The following is a 17,693-nucleotide window of genomic DNA, read 5'->3' as shown; positions in this document are numbered from 1 at the left end:
TATAAAATATCAAAGATCTCCAACTCTGTCAACTTGCTACTCACCATTTTTACCTCCCTATTCACTCACGAATGAACCAGAAGACATTCTTTTTGTTGTTCTCTCAATGATACTAGAGTGAGCTGCCAGTAAGTGGAGCCCTTTGGTAGCAAGACAAGAGAAACTGGTGCCATGTTATAAGACAAAGTGACTTCAATGACAGGCTAAAAGTCCCGCAATACGGGCATCGTTAAGAATGCCAGGGTTTATGTGCCCATGTGGAATACTGGCTCCATGAGCCAAGTATTAAAACTGTAAAGCTTCTTTCCTTTGTTTCTGAGGGGAAGCCTTTGTTCTCAACCTAAATGCGTGCTTACAAATAAAAACATTGCAGGCAAGCAATAATAATCCTTTTTTACAAAAAACTGTTACTGCTAATAATGCCAGAAGACTCATTTCTAAAAAAAATCCTAAATGAGATGATAGAGAATGTCAGCAAATGTTTAGCTTCTTGATGTGTAAGTATTTATTGTAAATACGGAAATATTCTGTAGCCTTTGTAACCAGGAAAAATTTCTGAATGAAGCTTGTGGAGTTCTACTTCTTACGATACAGAAAATGTAATATATAAACAACTGTATAAATCTATGCACTTAGTTACCTTTTTTCGGCTGATTTATTCAGGCCTCATAAATCTTCAATGGCCTTGTACCTGATTGTATGCAGAATTAAATTCTGTAATGTCAAGTGTATTAGTAGTGTTAAAATTGTGAAGCATTGATGAGATAAAAACACTCTGTTTGCCTTCAAACTTGGATAAGCTTCAGCTGCATACCATATATCACCATAAGTAGAGGTTTCCATGGTTTAACCCACAGCTTTAAGTGTTATTTACATATTATCTCATTTTGTTCTGTCCGTATTTTATCAAGTAAATCTCTGGTTTAATAACAGCTTTTATATTTGTTCTACATATAATGGAGCTCTTGATTAAGCTAAGTTCTTATAGCCCTTGTATCTTTGCTGGCAAATAAAATGAAGGGCAGAGGTTTGAGTAAAATATTATTGGTAAGAAGAATAGCTCCTACCAAATGTGTGTTGCTGATGCTGAATTATAGTCTTCTTTCTTGAATAATTAATGTTGAGTTTTGTAGTAGACCCAGAAACTCCGGTTTATATTACATTACTCATCCCCCTTAATTTTGAAGCACTACAGAGTTTTTGCCCTTTATATTGTATTTATAAATATGATATTTATAATTACATGTTCTTTCTTATATTATTTTTTATAAATTTAGCCAAGGTTTCTCAAATTCCATTGATCATTAACTTCATACATTTTTTTTCTTTTCTTATAACCTTTTCAAATATGTTTTTTTTTTTTTAGCAGAGATCCATAGTGATTAGAAAGTACTGTTCAATATTATGGTGCTTAATTGTTTAGTTACAAATTGTAAGTAAATTTTCTGATACTGTTTACAGTGTGCTGAGAAACATATTTGATCAATGTAAGTATGTGTTTTACTGAAATGTCCTTTTCTCTCTAGGGCCTATTACAGCAAGTGATCTGGAGACAGACCCTTTTCTTGGTCTGCAAGATGATGAACCAGATTCTTGGACGCCAACTGTTGGGAAAGAGGTATTGAGACTTACTGATTTGCAAATGGAAAATGGAACCAGTAGCGAATGGTTAAATATTTCATAGGAATCACTTTGCATTCTGTGATTTGGGGGATTCAATTATTGTCTTTCAGATTAAGTTATTTTATAAGCTGTCTGCTGATAGTCTTTCACTGTTCTTTTGGTATTGCAGGTGGCTAAGAAACTTAAAGAGAAGGAAGTGAAACGACAAGAACATATTTATGAATTCATCCTGACAGAAAAGCACCACTGCCTCACACTGAGAGTAATGCAGAAGGTATCACATATAATTATTTATGTTAATGTGGTAGTCCACTGTTCACAGTAAGAATGACACAGTACCAATTTAGAACATATCTTATGGGGCAGCATAAAATCTTTTTATCATCTTACTGTTAACAATACAAAATTGTAAGTGTAGAGCAGTTTAAATAATTGAGAACAATGGCCTATGCATATTCCCTCTCTTCTCTTTTTGTTTTAATTCTGACTTTTCTTTTATAATAGGACTGTATTTCACCCTATTTTACAGTCCGTTTCTTAAACAGACGCAAGTTGCAATTGCTAAATGGAAGATAAAGCTGACTTGAATTAAAAACTGACTGACTGTGTTCTGTAAACACTTTTGGTCTTTCTTGCAACATTTTAAGCACACAGTCTTTCATAATTTTTGATGCTGGAATGCAAACTGTAACTATAGGTTTTTGTGGAATTTTAGAACGAAATCTATTCGTGGTGACACTGTAATATTGGGTGTAGTTCCAAAACACAGTTTTGATCAATTTCTTGCTTGAGAGATTCTTGTCGTTTTGATGGTATTTGGTAAGCCACATGTGTACCCTGGGTTAAGCATCTCAGGGAACTATGTTAGTTTTGTCTCGGTTTGGGTTTGGCGAATTTGAGTTCCCTACACTGACAGCTGGTGAGTGAGTGCAGAGTCATCTGTGACTGTAACTTTGTGCAGTGCAGAGTCATCTATGACTGTAACTTTGTGCAGGCTTCATCAATCATCATCCCATATTGTAATAGAATGTTGTGTGTCACTGTGAGTGGAGATCTTGACTTAGCTGTCTGGATTACAAGGATAGATCAAAACTCTATTACGAAAATAAAAATTACAAAATACAGAGTGCTTGATAGGACTTGCTTTTGGTAATGAAAGGACAAGAAGGCAGTTTGTAAAAAGGACTTCACTATATATCCCTATGGGTCTAGATGTGATTGCAGCCACTTTAAATGCAGTAAAATATTTGATATATTACACCTTAAGAACAAAAACCTTCACTTCCCAACAGTTGACAAAACTCCAAACAGATAAATCTCTGGGAGAATGTCTAATTGAAAAGGAGCTGCATAACACCAAAACTTTAGGAAGCATTTTGTGTCATGCAGATAGATTATTGATGTACCAAAAGAAAAACTGTAAAGCCTAGTTTACAAATGGACACAGGGTTGCGCCACTCATTGCGTGAAATGAGTTGCTTGCAGATGGTTTCATATAGGTCTGTAGACACAGCACCGCCAGAGTACACTTAAGTTTCATCGTTTTGTGAGTGCCATAGCCGTGTGTAAAATGAAAGTTTTTATAGCTGTATGAGTAGTGGTTGAGTTAATGCTTGTTTGCATGAAATAGCTGCATAAGATAAAAGATACAAAAATAAGAAACGTATTTGTGGCTGGAAAAAGAGAGATGTCGGCCTGGTTGCTCAGGAGTCTTGTTGAAAGAAATTGTAGTGGAAGGCCCTAGAAATTGTTTTAATCATTTATACTACAATTGGTGAATGGGAAGCACTACTGTGATATTTTAAATAAATGAATATTGAATAAAGAATTCAGCTTTTGAGAATCCTGTAGCCTTTCTTTCTGTCAACTATTTTCCATAAAAAAGAATCAGCCAACTAAAACCACAGGATCTTAGTGTTCTAGATGTGGGTGGTTTCACGGCCAGATGTTTTGGTTGCCTGTATTTTTCTTAATTCATTTGTGTGTGTAATCCTAATCGAATGAATTTTGCTCTGCAGCACAGACACTGTCAACCCATCTGTGTTCAGATTGCTTGTGATGGCACCGAGCATAGCAACATGTCACTGTTTGTTTTGGTAGTTAACATCATTAAAATCTCACAAACACCTATGCACAGTATAGATACCCAAAACACGAACGATTTCTGCCATTCTGCACTTCATATTTCAGTTTGGTTGCACTTGACCGCTGTACTTAACCTCAATACTCATGCAGCTAATGTCACCAAAGTTGAAACAAACCCAAAGTGTTCAGTTTCGGAGTTGGGAAAGCTTGCGCCGCACGTGCACAGTAGACAGTTGTGCAGTTGCTTACAACCTAGTTTTTTCGTGTAAACTAGGGTTAAGAGAACTGGGTACTTGTCCAAAATGTAATGATAAGTGTGAATGGTTAACTAAAAATTTAACCTTGTGTTCAGTAGAAACATATTTGCAGAGTACATAATGAAAATATAAATCTTTCTTATGGTCAACGAAGTGAGGTGGTGCAGTGGTTAGCACACTGGACTCGCATTCCGGAGGACAACAGTTCAAACCCGTGTCTAGTCGTCCTGATTTAGGTTTTCTGTGATTTCCGTAAGTAGCTTCGGGCAAATGCTGCGATGGTTCCTTTGAGAGGTCATAGCTGACTTCCTTCCTCATCCTTCCCTAATCTGACGTGACTGATGACCTGGCTTTTTGTCTCATCCTCCCCAAATCAACCAATCAATTGTACGGTCGGTCCTCACATTTTAACTCAATGCACTGCTACACGTGCCTGCATCACTGTGCGGAGTAGCAAGTGTCAGTGTTCCAAAAAGAAAGAAAAATACAGTAATTAATGGCAGTAGAGTCTGATGACTTATGATGAAGCCAAGAAGTCGTAGAGAAGGCATCACAACCATCGACCTCTCTAACCTCATTTGGCTGAGCTCTTAAAGGAATCTGGCTGAAAAGTTGGTCAGTACCAGCACAAACACCTGTTGTTAAAAGTGCATTTGCAAAAGTGTACTATCCTTACAATTTGCTGTTTTCCCCCAAGCAGACTACATATTACACTCAAATGCAACAATATCCCTACAGGCAGAAAAAGAAATGAAAGTAGCCATTGGGATGAAACTGCTCTCGAACTGTGGACTGTGCTATCTGTCTGAGGGACCAGTTCCAGTTCTTCAAGTAGCATCCACACCCTCGTCTCAGTATCATCACCTCATTGAAAGTGAAAGAGGAAAGATATAAAATGCCTCCATGAAATGACTGCTGTATTACAGTGGAACATCAATGGGTTTGGCATTCATATAGAACAGTTGAGAGACTCTAGGCACAGCTGGGACACTTCTGTATTTGTCTCCAAGAGATTTAATGAAGTTGGTCATTGTCAAATTGGAGCATGTGATCTATTTTAAAGTACACACTCTTATTCACAAATGTCTTAATTGCAAATCCAGTTTCTTGTTACAAAAATAAAACATTAATTCATCACGAAGTACACTTTTGTACCAGGAAACTGGATTTTTACTTCTTATGATTACCCATTAGAGTCGAAACTGGTTAACTGTGTAACATGTACCAAATACTGTCAAGACATTTGTGAATAAAAGTGTGTGTTCCTACAGACTGATATCCTGCTGCTGAGGATGTTACCACTTCCAGAGAAAGGCTCACTTTAGTGGAGAGAGGGAGAAAAGTAGTGTTGCCATACTGGGCAACTGCTCACTTGTACACTAACTTACAATCAGCTGCTGCAATAGTGCATATATCGTTACGGTATCTATATGTATCCCAAACGTACCCCTCATGAAGGGTTAGACCCTGAGGCTCCCTGTAACTTTATTACAAGGCTCTCTGCAACTTCATTACATGGCTCCACAATCGATAACATACTGTGTGACTGTACCACCAGTTGCCCAAGAGATTGATCCGTTCAGTACTTTGCCACTTTCAGATCTTTTATATCTCGAGAAAACAGGACAGCCCATGTGCTTCGTAACGCAGTGATGATGATCTCCACCATCAAATTCTCCCTCCTTTGCCTACATAACTCCTTGGGAGCTAGTTGATGATTTACACTCGTGTGCCCTTTTCCCAATCGGGATACAACTAGCAGACTGAGCAGTGCCCAAAAGGAAGACACTGGAATGGATGCTCAGAAGAGATAAGTGGACATTGTACAACCAAATACCCGTATTTTGCATTGTTACAGCATCCAGGAGTGGGCAAAATACATTACAACTGTGATCCACTAAAATGCAGATCCGTCCATTCCCAAAACTTTGGGCATATGCAAAACTGAGCATCCTATGGTAGAAAAAGGAATTCTGCTCTTAAGTTACCAAGTCATATCACATTGTGAAGTTTCAGATGTTTCTCGACTGCAGAGAAACTCCCAACCTTTCAGATAGCAAAGCCAAATAGATGCTTAATTACTAAGGGGAGTAAACAAGGATTGTAATGTTCCAGCAAGTCCATATTAATATGGGATCATCAGAATTTCTGGGTTTGAAGGGAGACAAGAAATTGCTAATGTAATGAGAAATGGTAGTCTGCAGATCAGTCAAAGAACCATAGTGCAAACAACAGTAAAATATATCTTTGTAGTGACCATCATCTCTGAGAGAGGCAGCTGGGACATGGACTCTTAACAGTCAGGGACCTTACAACTGTGTCTTCTCCATATGGGGGCTGAATTTGGTGTAGTGTACGATTAGTGACACATCACTTGATCATGACAAAATCCATTACAGCATATTGTGGGGCCTCACAAGGGCTGGTAAAGAAACCCTGCTGTTAATCGTTATTTGGGAGACAAAAGACTTCGCTAATCCTTGAAGAGATGTGATATTAAAAATATTTACATCTCCTCATACCACTGTTTTTTGAATTATTTTAATATTTATTCCTGAAATGTTTACAGTGTGTCCAAATTGGCAGTCATTGAGGTAGCGTTAAGCATTTATTCATGAAAAATAGGAAGTTATGAACAAATCATAAATTTGAAATATACAAAATTGTCTGTTATTAGTGGTATATAAGCAGGCATTTTATTGATGGTCATCTTACACGAATAGTGCAAATTCAAAAGCTCTTATACCTCATTGGTTCATTTGTTATTCGTTGTAATTAGGCATAAAAGGGTATTTTGTGAAGCATCTGTGCTAACGACAATGTATAAGAAGTTTCCACCAAATGACAAGTGGAGAACCTTGTAACCTATTGTATCATCAAATAAATAATCATCGTTTGTGACTGTTTGAACACAGCATTAAGAGGATTCCACCAACTTTTTTTCTTCACAGCAGTGGCAAACCAAACTCATGGTAGAAATTCATTTTGGTTATAATTTTACTGCATATGGTACCATCAGTATTAGTGAAATTTTTTGATGACTATTATTAACATTATTGTCCACTAAAACACACACATCACTTTTGACAGTTATATGTATGTACCCTAACCCTCCAACCAGAGGAGATTTTATCAATTGCAGACCAATTTTATTCGATAATTAGAACTGTTATGAGGACTGTTTTAAAGAAGTGTAAGAAGAAAACCAAAAGTAAATTTAGAAGTGATTTTTAATTAACATTGGAGAAACTTAGTAATAATTTTACTTAGTGTGGTACATCTTGGAGCAAGGTTTCATACACAAGCTCATGTTGCAGTCTTCACGTCAGGTTCTTGTTTCTTTTGATTTTTTTCCTATCAGCATTTCTTCTGGCATGGTATATAAAACACCTTCTACAAGGTTCCTTTTTTATTGGACTTGGAGGTATGCGGGATATGAAGAGCCTCTCTGTATTAGTCTTGTTGTAATTGTATCTTCTTATATGTATCAAGATAATCATTGTACATATTTGTCGAAAATGACTTCAGTTATTTCCATTCTAAACTCCAAAAATGTTTTGTGTGTTGTTTGAATTTTTTTGGAATACAATAAATGCATTGAACAGAAACTGGCCAATAAGCAGGGATAGGAAAAAATTGTTTCGTTTTATGGCTGAAGTTGGTGCTATTTTTGTTCGTGTTTAGTGTTGTTTTTTGCCAAATTCGGTGTTATATTTGCAAGTTTTGTTATTTTTCTACCAAATTTTTTGTTATTTTTCTGCCCAATTTGGTGTTGTATTTTTGCTAAATTCACTTAATTTTTTTGCCAATTTTGGTTTTTCAGTGTTTTCTTTATTTTTGCCAAATTCAGGTGTGAATTTTTATCCACATTCAAGTGTGTGGTTGGTGTTTTTTTACCCAATTCAGGTGTATTTCATTGCTAATTTTTTTTAACTCAGTGCCCCCCCCCCCCCCCCCCCAAATTGTCGGTTTTTGCCAAATGTTGCTTAAATCAATAATTTTTTTTTAATCTTCAGAATTTGGGAATGCTTTTTGCCAAATTCTGTGCTATCTTTGTCATCACAGAGGAAATGAAGCATTATTTTCGGATTATACATTAATATCAGCTTGATGAGATTAGAAAATAAAATGCAATTTTTACAATAACCATCAGTTACAAATATATAGTTATAACATTATTATACAGCAAAGTACAACTTTGATTATATCCTGTAGAAATGTCAAATTCGTGATGTTTTCTAAAAGCCAGTAATCAGCATTATTTTATGCATTAACATTTTCACGAAATTTTCCTGTCCGTATCAATAACATATGATGAAGTATTTGCTCGTAATATTTCTTTTGCTGTTTCCTTGTGGTCTTGTAATAAGAAAGTTCTTTATTCGCACTGTCAGTGCCACCCATTGTATTGCTATAGTCGCGTATTAACTAAGGGTTTTTTATTTCATCACCTCATTTTGTTTCCATTACATGTGATGATAGATTGTATATAGTGCTCAAAGCACAAATTATGATTTTATCTTGCTATTTTAGGACTTTGATGTTGCCCCTCTGGAAAGCTCCGATTTCTCCCTGTTTAGGTTTTATGGCTGCAAACCTAGTCTCTAGACACTTTCTATCCACTTGGAGAGTTCCATAAATACACGTTGTGTATTATACAAATAATTGGCAAGTTTAGGTGATGTGTAAAAATTATCAATTGTTACACAATAGCCCTTGCCTAATAGAGAATCTATTAGCTATAAAACAGTTTTGGTGGACATAGGGTATTCTTTATGCTTATCGTAAGTATGGTGTATTTTTGGCAGTGTAAAATGTTTCATATGTAACACTTTGTGAATCTCACAGAACAAATGATTTGTAGCAAAGCGAAATCTTTTTCATTGGTAATACTGTTACCAGCCAAAACTTCCATTGAATAGTAATAAGCTTTCATTCATGTTACCATTTCTTTCCAAACTAAAGTTGAGTTGATCTTGATTTGTAAATATTCAGTAATTTCATACACTTTTTGTAACTTTGCACATGAATATGTATCTTGGTTGAAAGTGGGGTTACCCTAAAAGTGCCAGTATTTCATAACCAATCTGAATCTATCTCAAGATCAGACTTACGAAAAAATCAGAATATGAATTGTTTTGCATTTCAACCAGTACCTGTATCTTTCAAGTAAACTGACTATACTTTGTAATAACAAAAGACCTATGACAAATTTCTTTTCATTTTCATAAACGCCTCTCCATTTCTTTGACTTGTAATTCATATTTTTGGACAACTTCTTGTTTTTCTGGTATGCATACTTGGTTTCAGTTACTAGAAAATGAATCCAAATATTGTCAAAAATATATTTCGAAGTACTGAAATGTTGTAGCATTTGTTTTTAAATTTGTTTTACTCCCGGGATTGAAGTAAAAGAGAAAGCTGGTAGAGCATTAGGAAAATCACTCTCATCAGTTTCATTCCATATGCAAAAATGTCCAAATCCATGATCTTCATCCGATTCTTCATCGCTCTTGCTAAAGATCTCTTCAGAACAGTTGTTCTCACTTCCTAAATTTATACAATCTTCAGTAGAGTCGCTGTGTTCAGTAGCAGCCACACATTTCAACGCATTAAGAACATAGGCTCACTGTTAACACTGCTGTTACGCAACTGAATGTATATTGTCACAGTCTTTTTCAAATGAAATGACATATTGTAGTGCAGTGAAAAGTAATGTTTTACAGAATTTTCTTGCTGCTTGGACATATCTCTCATACTATTACTATTAATTGTTAACAACACTTTGTTACTTCCAGCTGTGTGCTGCCTAATGCGTATTCTATGATGCAATTAAACAGGTCATAACCTGACCATTCCCTTCGGCCATGAGACTTGATAATTTGTAAAATGTGACTCCCATGTTCCAGAGCAGCAAAAAAATATTTGACAGAAAAATAGTGACTCTGCTATACAGGAAGCCCAGAAATCATATCTGACACAATAAATGTATGCCCACTGGAATTATATGGAAAGAGCTGAACATATGCGTGCATTGCCTGTAGCTGGAGGGTTAAAGTAAATTTTGTAGAGATGTTCTTTTTGGGCCCCTGCACCAATCTTTGTATGTCAAGTGTAACACATTTACATAATACATGAAATTAATTAAATGTGTATTTGTTCATTCTGGACATTGTTGAGAGGATGTGGTATACCCAGGGTATGGTCATGTGGACAGATGATGATTAATTTGTTACAGTCAAGTGAATGTTAACTTTTTTTCATATAGTCGTGTAATTTCTCTGTTCCAGGTGTTCGTTGAAGGCTTTCAGAAACATTTTCAGTTAGGCAATGACCTAGAGCGGATGTTTCCATGTTTGTCGGAATTAACAGAAATTCATCTTAATTTTCTTCAACGGTTGCGGCAAAGGCAAAAGGAAGAACCTGTTGTTGTAACAATCAGTGATATATTACTTGAACAGTTCTCGGGAGTCTGTGCTGAGAAACTGAAATCTGCTTATGGTGAATTCTGCAGTCGTCATAGAGATGCTGTAAATATATATAAGAATTATCTCCATGACAGGAGGTTTGCAGAATTTGTTAAACACTGTCAAGTCAATCCATTGCTGAAGAAGAAAGGAATACCAGAATGCATACTATTTGTTACCCAAAGACTTACCAAATATCCACTTCTCATTGAACCTCTAATAAAGACTGCCAAAGACAATAAAGTAGAACAGGAAAATCTTACCAAGGCACTGGCACTTGTGAAAGTAAGTACTATACAAAACTCCACAATAAATTTTGAATAATCAGGCATTTGGACAATTATTAATGTGTAAGAACTGTTGATTCCTTGTGCAGGAAATTCTCGTCGAAGTTGATGCTCAGGTGGCAGAAAAAGAGAAAGAGGATCGCAAACTTGAAATATATAACAAAATTGAAGCCAAATCTTTCACTATTTACCGAGGAAACAAGTTCAAGAAATCTGACATATTGCTGGAAAACAGGAAGTTGAGGTATATTGATGGATTTTTTTTAAAATTTTATTCACAATCGTACAATGAAGAAAAATGTGTTTCCACCAGAGGGTATCCTTCTTCTACTCTAAAATAGTCACAAAATTTCTTCTTCATTCAGCCATAATTTCTGGTTGCTTCACATAGATAGTTGGTCTGTAAGCTTTATTGTTGTATATTTCATGCCTATTGATGGGACTCTTTTTTTTCTTATTGGTCTCTCTCTCTCTCTCTCTCTGTCTCTGTGTCTTTCTTACAGTGTGCAGCAGTTTGTTTATTAATAAAGATTAACTGTTTTGCAGAAAGTTGTAGTAACTTCTTTTTGTAAAGTGTATATATATACTTATTTGCATCTTAATACACAAAATCATAAAAATCTTTTTTCCAATTACTGTTTCCCTATACCATCATCTGGTGTGTATGCTTACCCTACTCAACATATGGAACCAGAAAAGTAGAAAAAGACTACACTTACCATCAGAGAACACAGTTAAAATGTGGCTGCAATCACATTACAAATTGAAATCAGGATATCAAATTTTATGAATTTAAATATTAGAAAATTGTATAATATAATATTATAACAACAAAGGAAGAATTATATGGAACACACTTAAAAGTAATACAGGAAATACAATCCATGGAAATGAGGTCGTTTACTTACATAAAACTATGAGAATTCTGTTCCTTGGAAACTCTTGGAATGGTCACAAACAGTAGAATTTGTGGTACTTCTCAGAAGAAAGAACAGTGTGGATTTCAAAAAGGACGACCAACTGAACAGGCTACATTCCTCAAGGTGCATTATATACTAACATAAACAAATCACAAATTTCTATCATTTTGTGACATAGTTTAGGCAGTTTGATTCAACAAACCGTGATACGATCTTGCAAAGGTTTAAATATTATTATATAGTTGAAGCTTTTTATAGTTTAGGTCTTACTTTATGATGTAGAGCAGTGTGTAATTAGTTCCACAGTGAGTGAGGAGATGAGGTGTTTAAAATACTGTACCCAGATTCAGGAGGACAAGGCATGCTCGGAAAATGAACACTTACTTCTTTGCGCGTGAGCTCTGATTTCTGTTTTTTTTATTATAATAGTTATTTCTACCTATGTATGTTAGCATCATTGAAATATTTTCACATTCGGAGGAGATGGTTGGCGATAGAAATTTTGTGAAAGGATTCTGCCACAGCAAAAAACACTTGTGTGCTAACGAGTGCCACCAAAACTCTTGTTCTAAATCCATGACACTCTCACCCCTATTTTACAATAATACAAAACGAGCTGCCCTGCTTTGAACTTTTTCCAATCCTATCCGATATGGAGCCCAAACCCCACAGCAATTCTTCAAAAGAAGAGCATAGTATAGGCAGTATCTTTAGTAGACCTGATACATCTTTGAAGGGTTCTACCAGTAAATTGCAATTTTTGGTTAGCTTTCCCCACAACATTATGTATGTGATGGCTCCAGTTTAATTTATTCGTAATTGTAATCTGTAAGTATTTAGTTGAATTCATAACCTTTGGATTTGTGTGAATTATTGTGTTTCCAAAATTTAGTGGGTTTCTTGTTGTACTCAAGTGGATAACTTCACACTTTTCATTATTTAGTATCAATTGCAACTATTTGCATTCTACAGTATCTTTTTTAAACCATTTTTCAATTTGTTTTGATCTTCTGATGACTTCACTAGAAGGTAAATGGCAGCATCATTTGAAAGCAAACTAAGATGGCTGCTCAGATTGTGTCCTAAATCATTTACATAGATTAGGAACAGCAGAGGCCTGTAACACTACCTTGGGGAGTCCCAGATACCACTTCTGTTTGACTTGATGATTTTCCTTCAGTTACTAAGAACTGTGACCTTTTCTGACAGGAATTAATACTCTACAGACACACAGTTTGATAAGAAATCATTTATGAGGAACTGTGTCAAAATCCTTCTGAAAATCTAGAAATATGGAATCAATGTGAGATTCCTTTTCATTAGTGCTTGTTACTTCATATGAATAAAGAGCTAGTTGTGCTTTACAAAAGAATACTTTCTGAATCTGTGATGACTATTTGTCAATAGATCATTTACTTCAAGGTAAGTCATAATGTTCAAATGTAGTGTATGTTCCAAAATCTTAGTGCAAATCGACATTAGTAGTATGAGTTTGTAAGTCAGCAGATTACTCCTGTTTCCTTTGCTGAGTAATGGTGTGAACTGTGAAACTTTCCGATCTTTAAGTACATTCTTTCATCAAATGAGCGATTGTATATAATGGCCAAGTATGGAGTTATTGTATCAGCTTACTCCGAAAGGAACCTAATTGCTATACAAGCTGGAACGGATGAACTGCCTTCATTAAGTGATTTAAACTGTTTCACTGCACTGAGGATATCTACTTCTGAGCTACTCGTGTTGGCGTCTGTTCTCGATTCAAATTCTGGAACATTTACTTCTCATTCGTTGGTCAAGAACTTTCGGAAAAATGTATTTATTTACCCAACTTCAGTGCCACTGTTATTAGTAACATTACCATTGCTGTCGCACACCGAAAGTATTGATTGTATCAAGCTCTCTTTGGACTGTATTGGACTCCCTTTGGATTTTCTGCCAGATACTGAGACAGAGTTTCATTGTTGGACACTATCAAAAGCATCACGCATTGAAGTATACACTAAATTTCGAACTTTAGTAAAAGATTGCCATTGTTTGAGATTTTACGTTCTTTTAAATGTGGCCTCCTTTTTCCATTGCTTCTGCAACAGTGTTCTGACCTGTTTTGTGTGCTGTGGGGTATCAGTACAATTTCTTAATAATTTATTTGTATATACATCTCCCAATTGTCATTCATACAATTTCTTTGAATGTTAGCCACATCAGGTCTACTCTCACATACTCAGTTTGGAAGGACTCTCTTGTAGGATGAAACAAGCAGAACTTCAGCCAATTTTTTTTTTTTTTAATCGATTTATTTTGCGTTTATTTTTGGTGGATTTGGGTGTTATGGTATTCTGTCTTTTTACAACAACCCTGTGATCACTAATCCCTGCATCTGTTAGTCACTATTCCCTGAATCGGTTGTGATACTCCTTTTTCTCAAGATTATCTGTTGTTAAGAGCTCAAGTATGTTTTCACAGCCTGACATTTACGTTTAGAATGGGTTCCTGAACTAGTTGCTCGAATTAATTTTTGGGGCACACATTCAGTACAATTTCGGGTACTTTATGCCTGCCACTGTCTTCAAACACACATTAACACCAACACATCAAGGGTAGGATGAAGTCACCACTAACTATAATTGTATGATTGACTGATTTTAACAGGGAAGCTAAAACAGCTTAGGTCTGACACACCACTGTCCGCACCGAAACTAGGTTTATTGTGCGGAATCGCTCCCTGTATATCTAGTAAAGCCAACCAGTGCCTTAAATAGTGCAAGGAGTCCCTCTACCAGTTTTTTGTTCGACAAAATTTCTTCAGATATAGTTGTCCCGAATATTCTGTATCTTTTACTCTCCATTGCCATGCATTCGAAGATTACATGTGATGCAGTTTCTTCACACTCATCACAGATCCTACGTTTAGGGTTCTCTTCCGTTATACCCATTGTGTGTTGGTGTTTTTTGAAATTCCCATGGTCGGTCATCAGTCCAGTCATGAGTTTGATCACTTTCCTGTTCAATTCCAAGATTACAGGTTTTTTTTTTTTTTTTTTAACATGACATGGGCATCATTACCTTACCATGTTTTTGTTTATGGACCTTGGTCCAATATCCTATGTTCTGTTTCCTAAGCCAGTTTCGTAGTTCTAATTTGATCATAGCCTTGGTGATTGTCAGGACAGGTTCTGGTCCAATAAATGCAATAAATGGAGTTGTTGCCCCCATCCTAGTCAATCTATCGGCTTGTTCTTTGCCACAGATCCCTGAGTGGCCAGGGACCCACACTGGGTTCACTCTATTGCTTCCCCCTAGCTCCACCAGAGCCCTGTGGCAATCTGCAACAATATTAGATCTTGTTGCAGGAGCTGTCAATGATTTAAGTGCTGCTTGGCTGTCTGAATAGATGTAGATGCTACGGTCATTGTAGCACCCATACATATTCTCCTCCACACATGCCCTGATTGCAGTAATTTCAGCTTGGAATACAGAGGCCAGTTTCCCTAGAGAGATGATGCTCTCCAGTCATGGCTGAACCCCGTACAACCCTGCCCCAATGCCTTGATCTGTTTTCGACCCATCGATGAACCAAACGATGTCCCCCCCATATGGTGTCGAACTTTTTTCTCCCACTGCTCCCTACTTCCAATTATTATGTTGTAAGGCTTGTCGAAGCAGTTGGGAGTTATTATATAGTCGGCAGTCATTTCCCCAGCCATACCTATATTTATCTCACTCACTATGTTAGTGTGTGATTCTGGATATCCAAATGAGACCCGGTTTTGGCCAGTTTGAAGTCTGTGTGCCCCAGCTGCTGCCTCCATCTTGACCCAAAGGTCCTGAGCTCCCACTTGGTGCACATCGACAGCGCAGAAAGATATGTATATAGCTTCTTTTCTGTGTTTACTTCATAGATTCTTACTTAAATTGCATGTGAGTCTCGTATAGGAGGTGTAATTTCGAGTTTTAGTTACTGTAGTGCAGTTGTTAGGCATTTGCACAGGTTAGTTCATACATTCTTTGTGTGTTTCCATTGCGTTATCTAGGCACGGACTCATGTTTCAGGAACTGTTGTTCAACATCGATTAGAATGGACAGGGACTGTGATTGCTGTGTTCGGATGAGGGCTGAGTTGGCATCCCTTCGCTCACAGCTGCAGGTGGCACTGCCTTCGGTCACGCAGCTTGAGGCTGTTGCCAATGGCCACCACTGTGGGGAGCCGGACTTGGGTATCACGGGGATGTCAACCTCGTCCCGTCTGCTGCTGTGGTTGCCCTGGTTGCTGCCCGCAGTGGGGCTGAGCCCTCGCCTGTGGTTGATTGGGAGGTCGTTCCAAGGCGTGTCAGGCAGCGAAAGACGTCCCCGAAGGCTGATCAGAAAGCCTCCCCGGTGCGTCTGACAAACAGGTTTCAGGTACTGTCTCTGGCTGAGCCAGATGTAGCTGCCTGCCCTGTTTCAGAGGATGATTCTCAGCCTTCAAGTTCCGGGCAATCACAGAAGGTGGGCTTATTGGTAGTTGGGAGCTCCAATGTTAGGCGCGTAATGGGGCCCCTTAGGGATATGGTGGCTAAGGAGGGGAAGAAATCCAGTGTGCACTCTGTGTGCATTCCGGGTGGAGTCCTTCCTGATGTGGAAAGGGCCCTTCCGGATGCCATGAAGAGCACAGGGTGCAGCCAGCTGCAGGTGGTGGCACATGTCGGCACTAATGACGTTTGTCACTTTGGATCTGTGGAAATTCTCTCTGGATTCCAGCGGCTGTCTGATTTGGTGAAGGCTGCCGTTCTTGCTTATGAGATGAAGGCAGAGCTCACCATCTGCAGCATCATTGACAGAACCGACTGTGGACCTTCGGTGCAGAGCCGGGTGGAGGGTCTGAATCAGAGGCTCAGACGGTTTTGTGACCATGTTGGCTGCAGATTCCTTGACTTGCGCCATAGGGTGGTGGGGTTTCGGGTTCCGCTGAATAGGTCAGGAGTTCACTACACTCAGCTGGCGGCTACACAGGTAGCGGAGGCTGTGTGGCGTGGACTGGGCAGTCTTTTAGGTTAGAAGGCCTTGGGAAAGTACGGGGTGGGCTGCAATCTCAAAGGGTGCATGGCAAATACAGGACGTACTAGGATCGAGGAACAGTCAGAATTGTAGTTGTAAATTGTTGTAGTTGTGCTGGGAAGGTCCCTGAGCTTCAAGTGCTAATAGAAAGCACAGAAGCTGAAATCGTTATAGGTACAGAAAGCTGGCTAAAGCCTGAAATAAGTTCTGCAGAAATTTTTACAAAGCCTCAGACGATGTTCAGGAAAGATAGATTAGGCAGAATTGGTGGTGGAGTGTTTGTGTCTGTCAGTAGTGGTTTATCTTGTAGTGAAGTCGAAGTAGATAATCCGTGCGAATTGGTATGGGTGGAGGTTATACTTAACAGCCGAACTAAGTTAATAATTGGCTCCTCCTACCGACCCCCAGACTCCGATGATATAGTTGCTGAACTGTTCAGAGGAAATTTGAGTCTGGTAACAAATAAATACCCCACTGATACGGTTATAGTTGGTGGGGACTTCAAACTTCCCTCGATATGTTGGCAAAAATACTTGTTCAAAACCGATGGTAGGCAGAAAACATCTTCCGAGATTGTCCTAAATGCTTTCTCTGAAAATTATTTCAAGCAGTAAGTCCACGAACCCACGCAAATTGTAAACAGTTGCGAAAACACACTTGACCTCTTAGCCACAAGCAATCCAGAGCTAATAGAGAGCATCATGACTGATACAGGGATTAGTGATCACAAGGTCGTTGTAGCTAGGCTCAATACAGTTTCTTCCAAATCCACCAGAAACAAACGCAAAATAATTTTATTTAAAAAAAAAAAAAAAAAAAAAGCGGATAAAGTGTCACTAGAAGCCTTCCTAAGAGAAAATCTCCATTCCTTCCGAACTGACTATGCAAATGTAGACGAGATGTGGCTCAAATTCACAGATATAGTAGCAACAGCAATGGAGAGATTCATACCTCGTAAGTTGGTAAGAGATGGAACTGATCCCCCATGGTACACAGAACAGGTCCGAACGCTGTTGCAGA

At 37.8% G+C, this 17,693-nt stretch overlaps 1 protein-coding gene across 1 annotated transcript in view; it reads left to right on the top strand.

Moving 5' to 3' along the window:
* LOC126484567 (rho guanine nucleotide exchange factor 18) overlaps positions 1-17,693 on the top strand; it is a 637,896-nt gene that overhangs the window by 468,137 nt on the left and 152,066 nt on the right. The window contains exons 16-19 of the mRNA XM_050108129.1: positions 1,527-1,618; positions 1,793-1,897; positions 10,256-10,717; positions 10,809-10,963. Coding sequence (XP_049964086.1) covers positions 1,527-1,618; positions 1,793-1,897; positions 10,256-10,717; positions 10,809-10,963 — 814 coding nt within the window. The remainder of the gene's footprint in view (positions 1-1,526; positions 1,619-1,792; positions 1,898-10,255; positions 10,718-10,808; positions 10,964-17,693) is intronic.

Source organism: Schistocerca serialis, chromosome 6, assembly GCF_023864345.2.
Source record: "Schistocerca serialis cubense isolate TAMUIC-IGC-003099 chromosome 6, iqSchSeri2.2, whole genome shotgun sequence".
Taxonomy (NCBI): domain Eukaryota; kingdom Metazoa; phylum Arthropoda; class Insecta; order Orthoptera; family Acrididae; genus Schistocerca; species Schistocerca serialis.
Note: the sequence above shows the minus strand (reverse complement) of the source record. Positions and strands in the feature narration are given on the sequence as shown.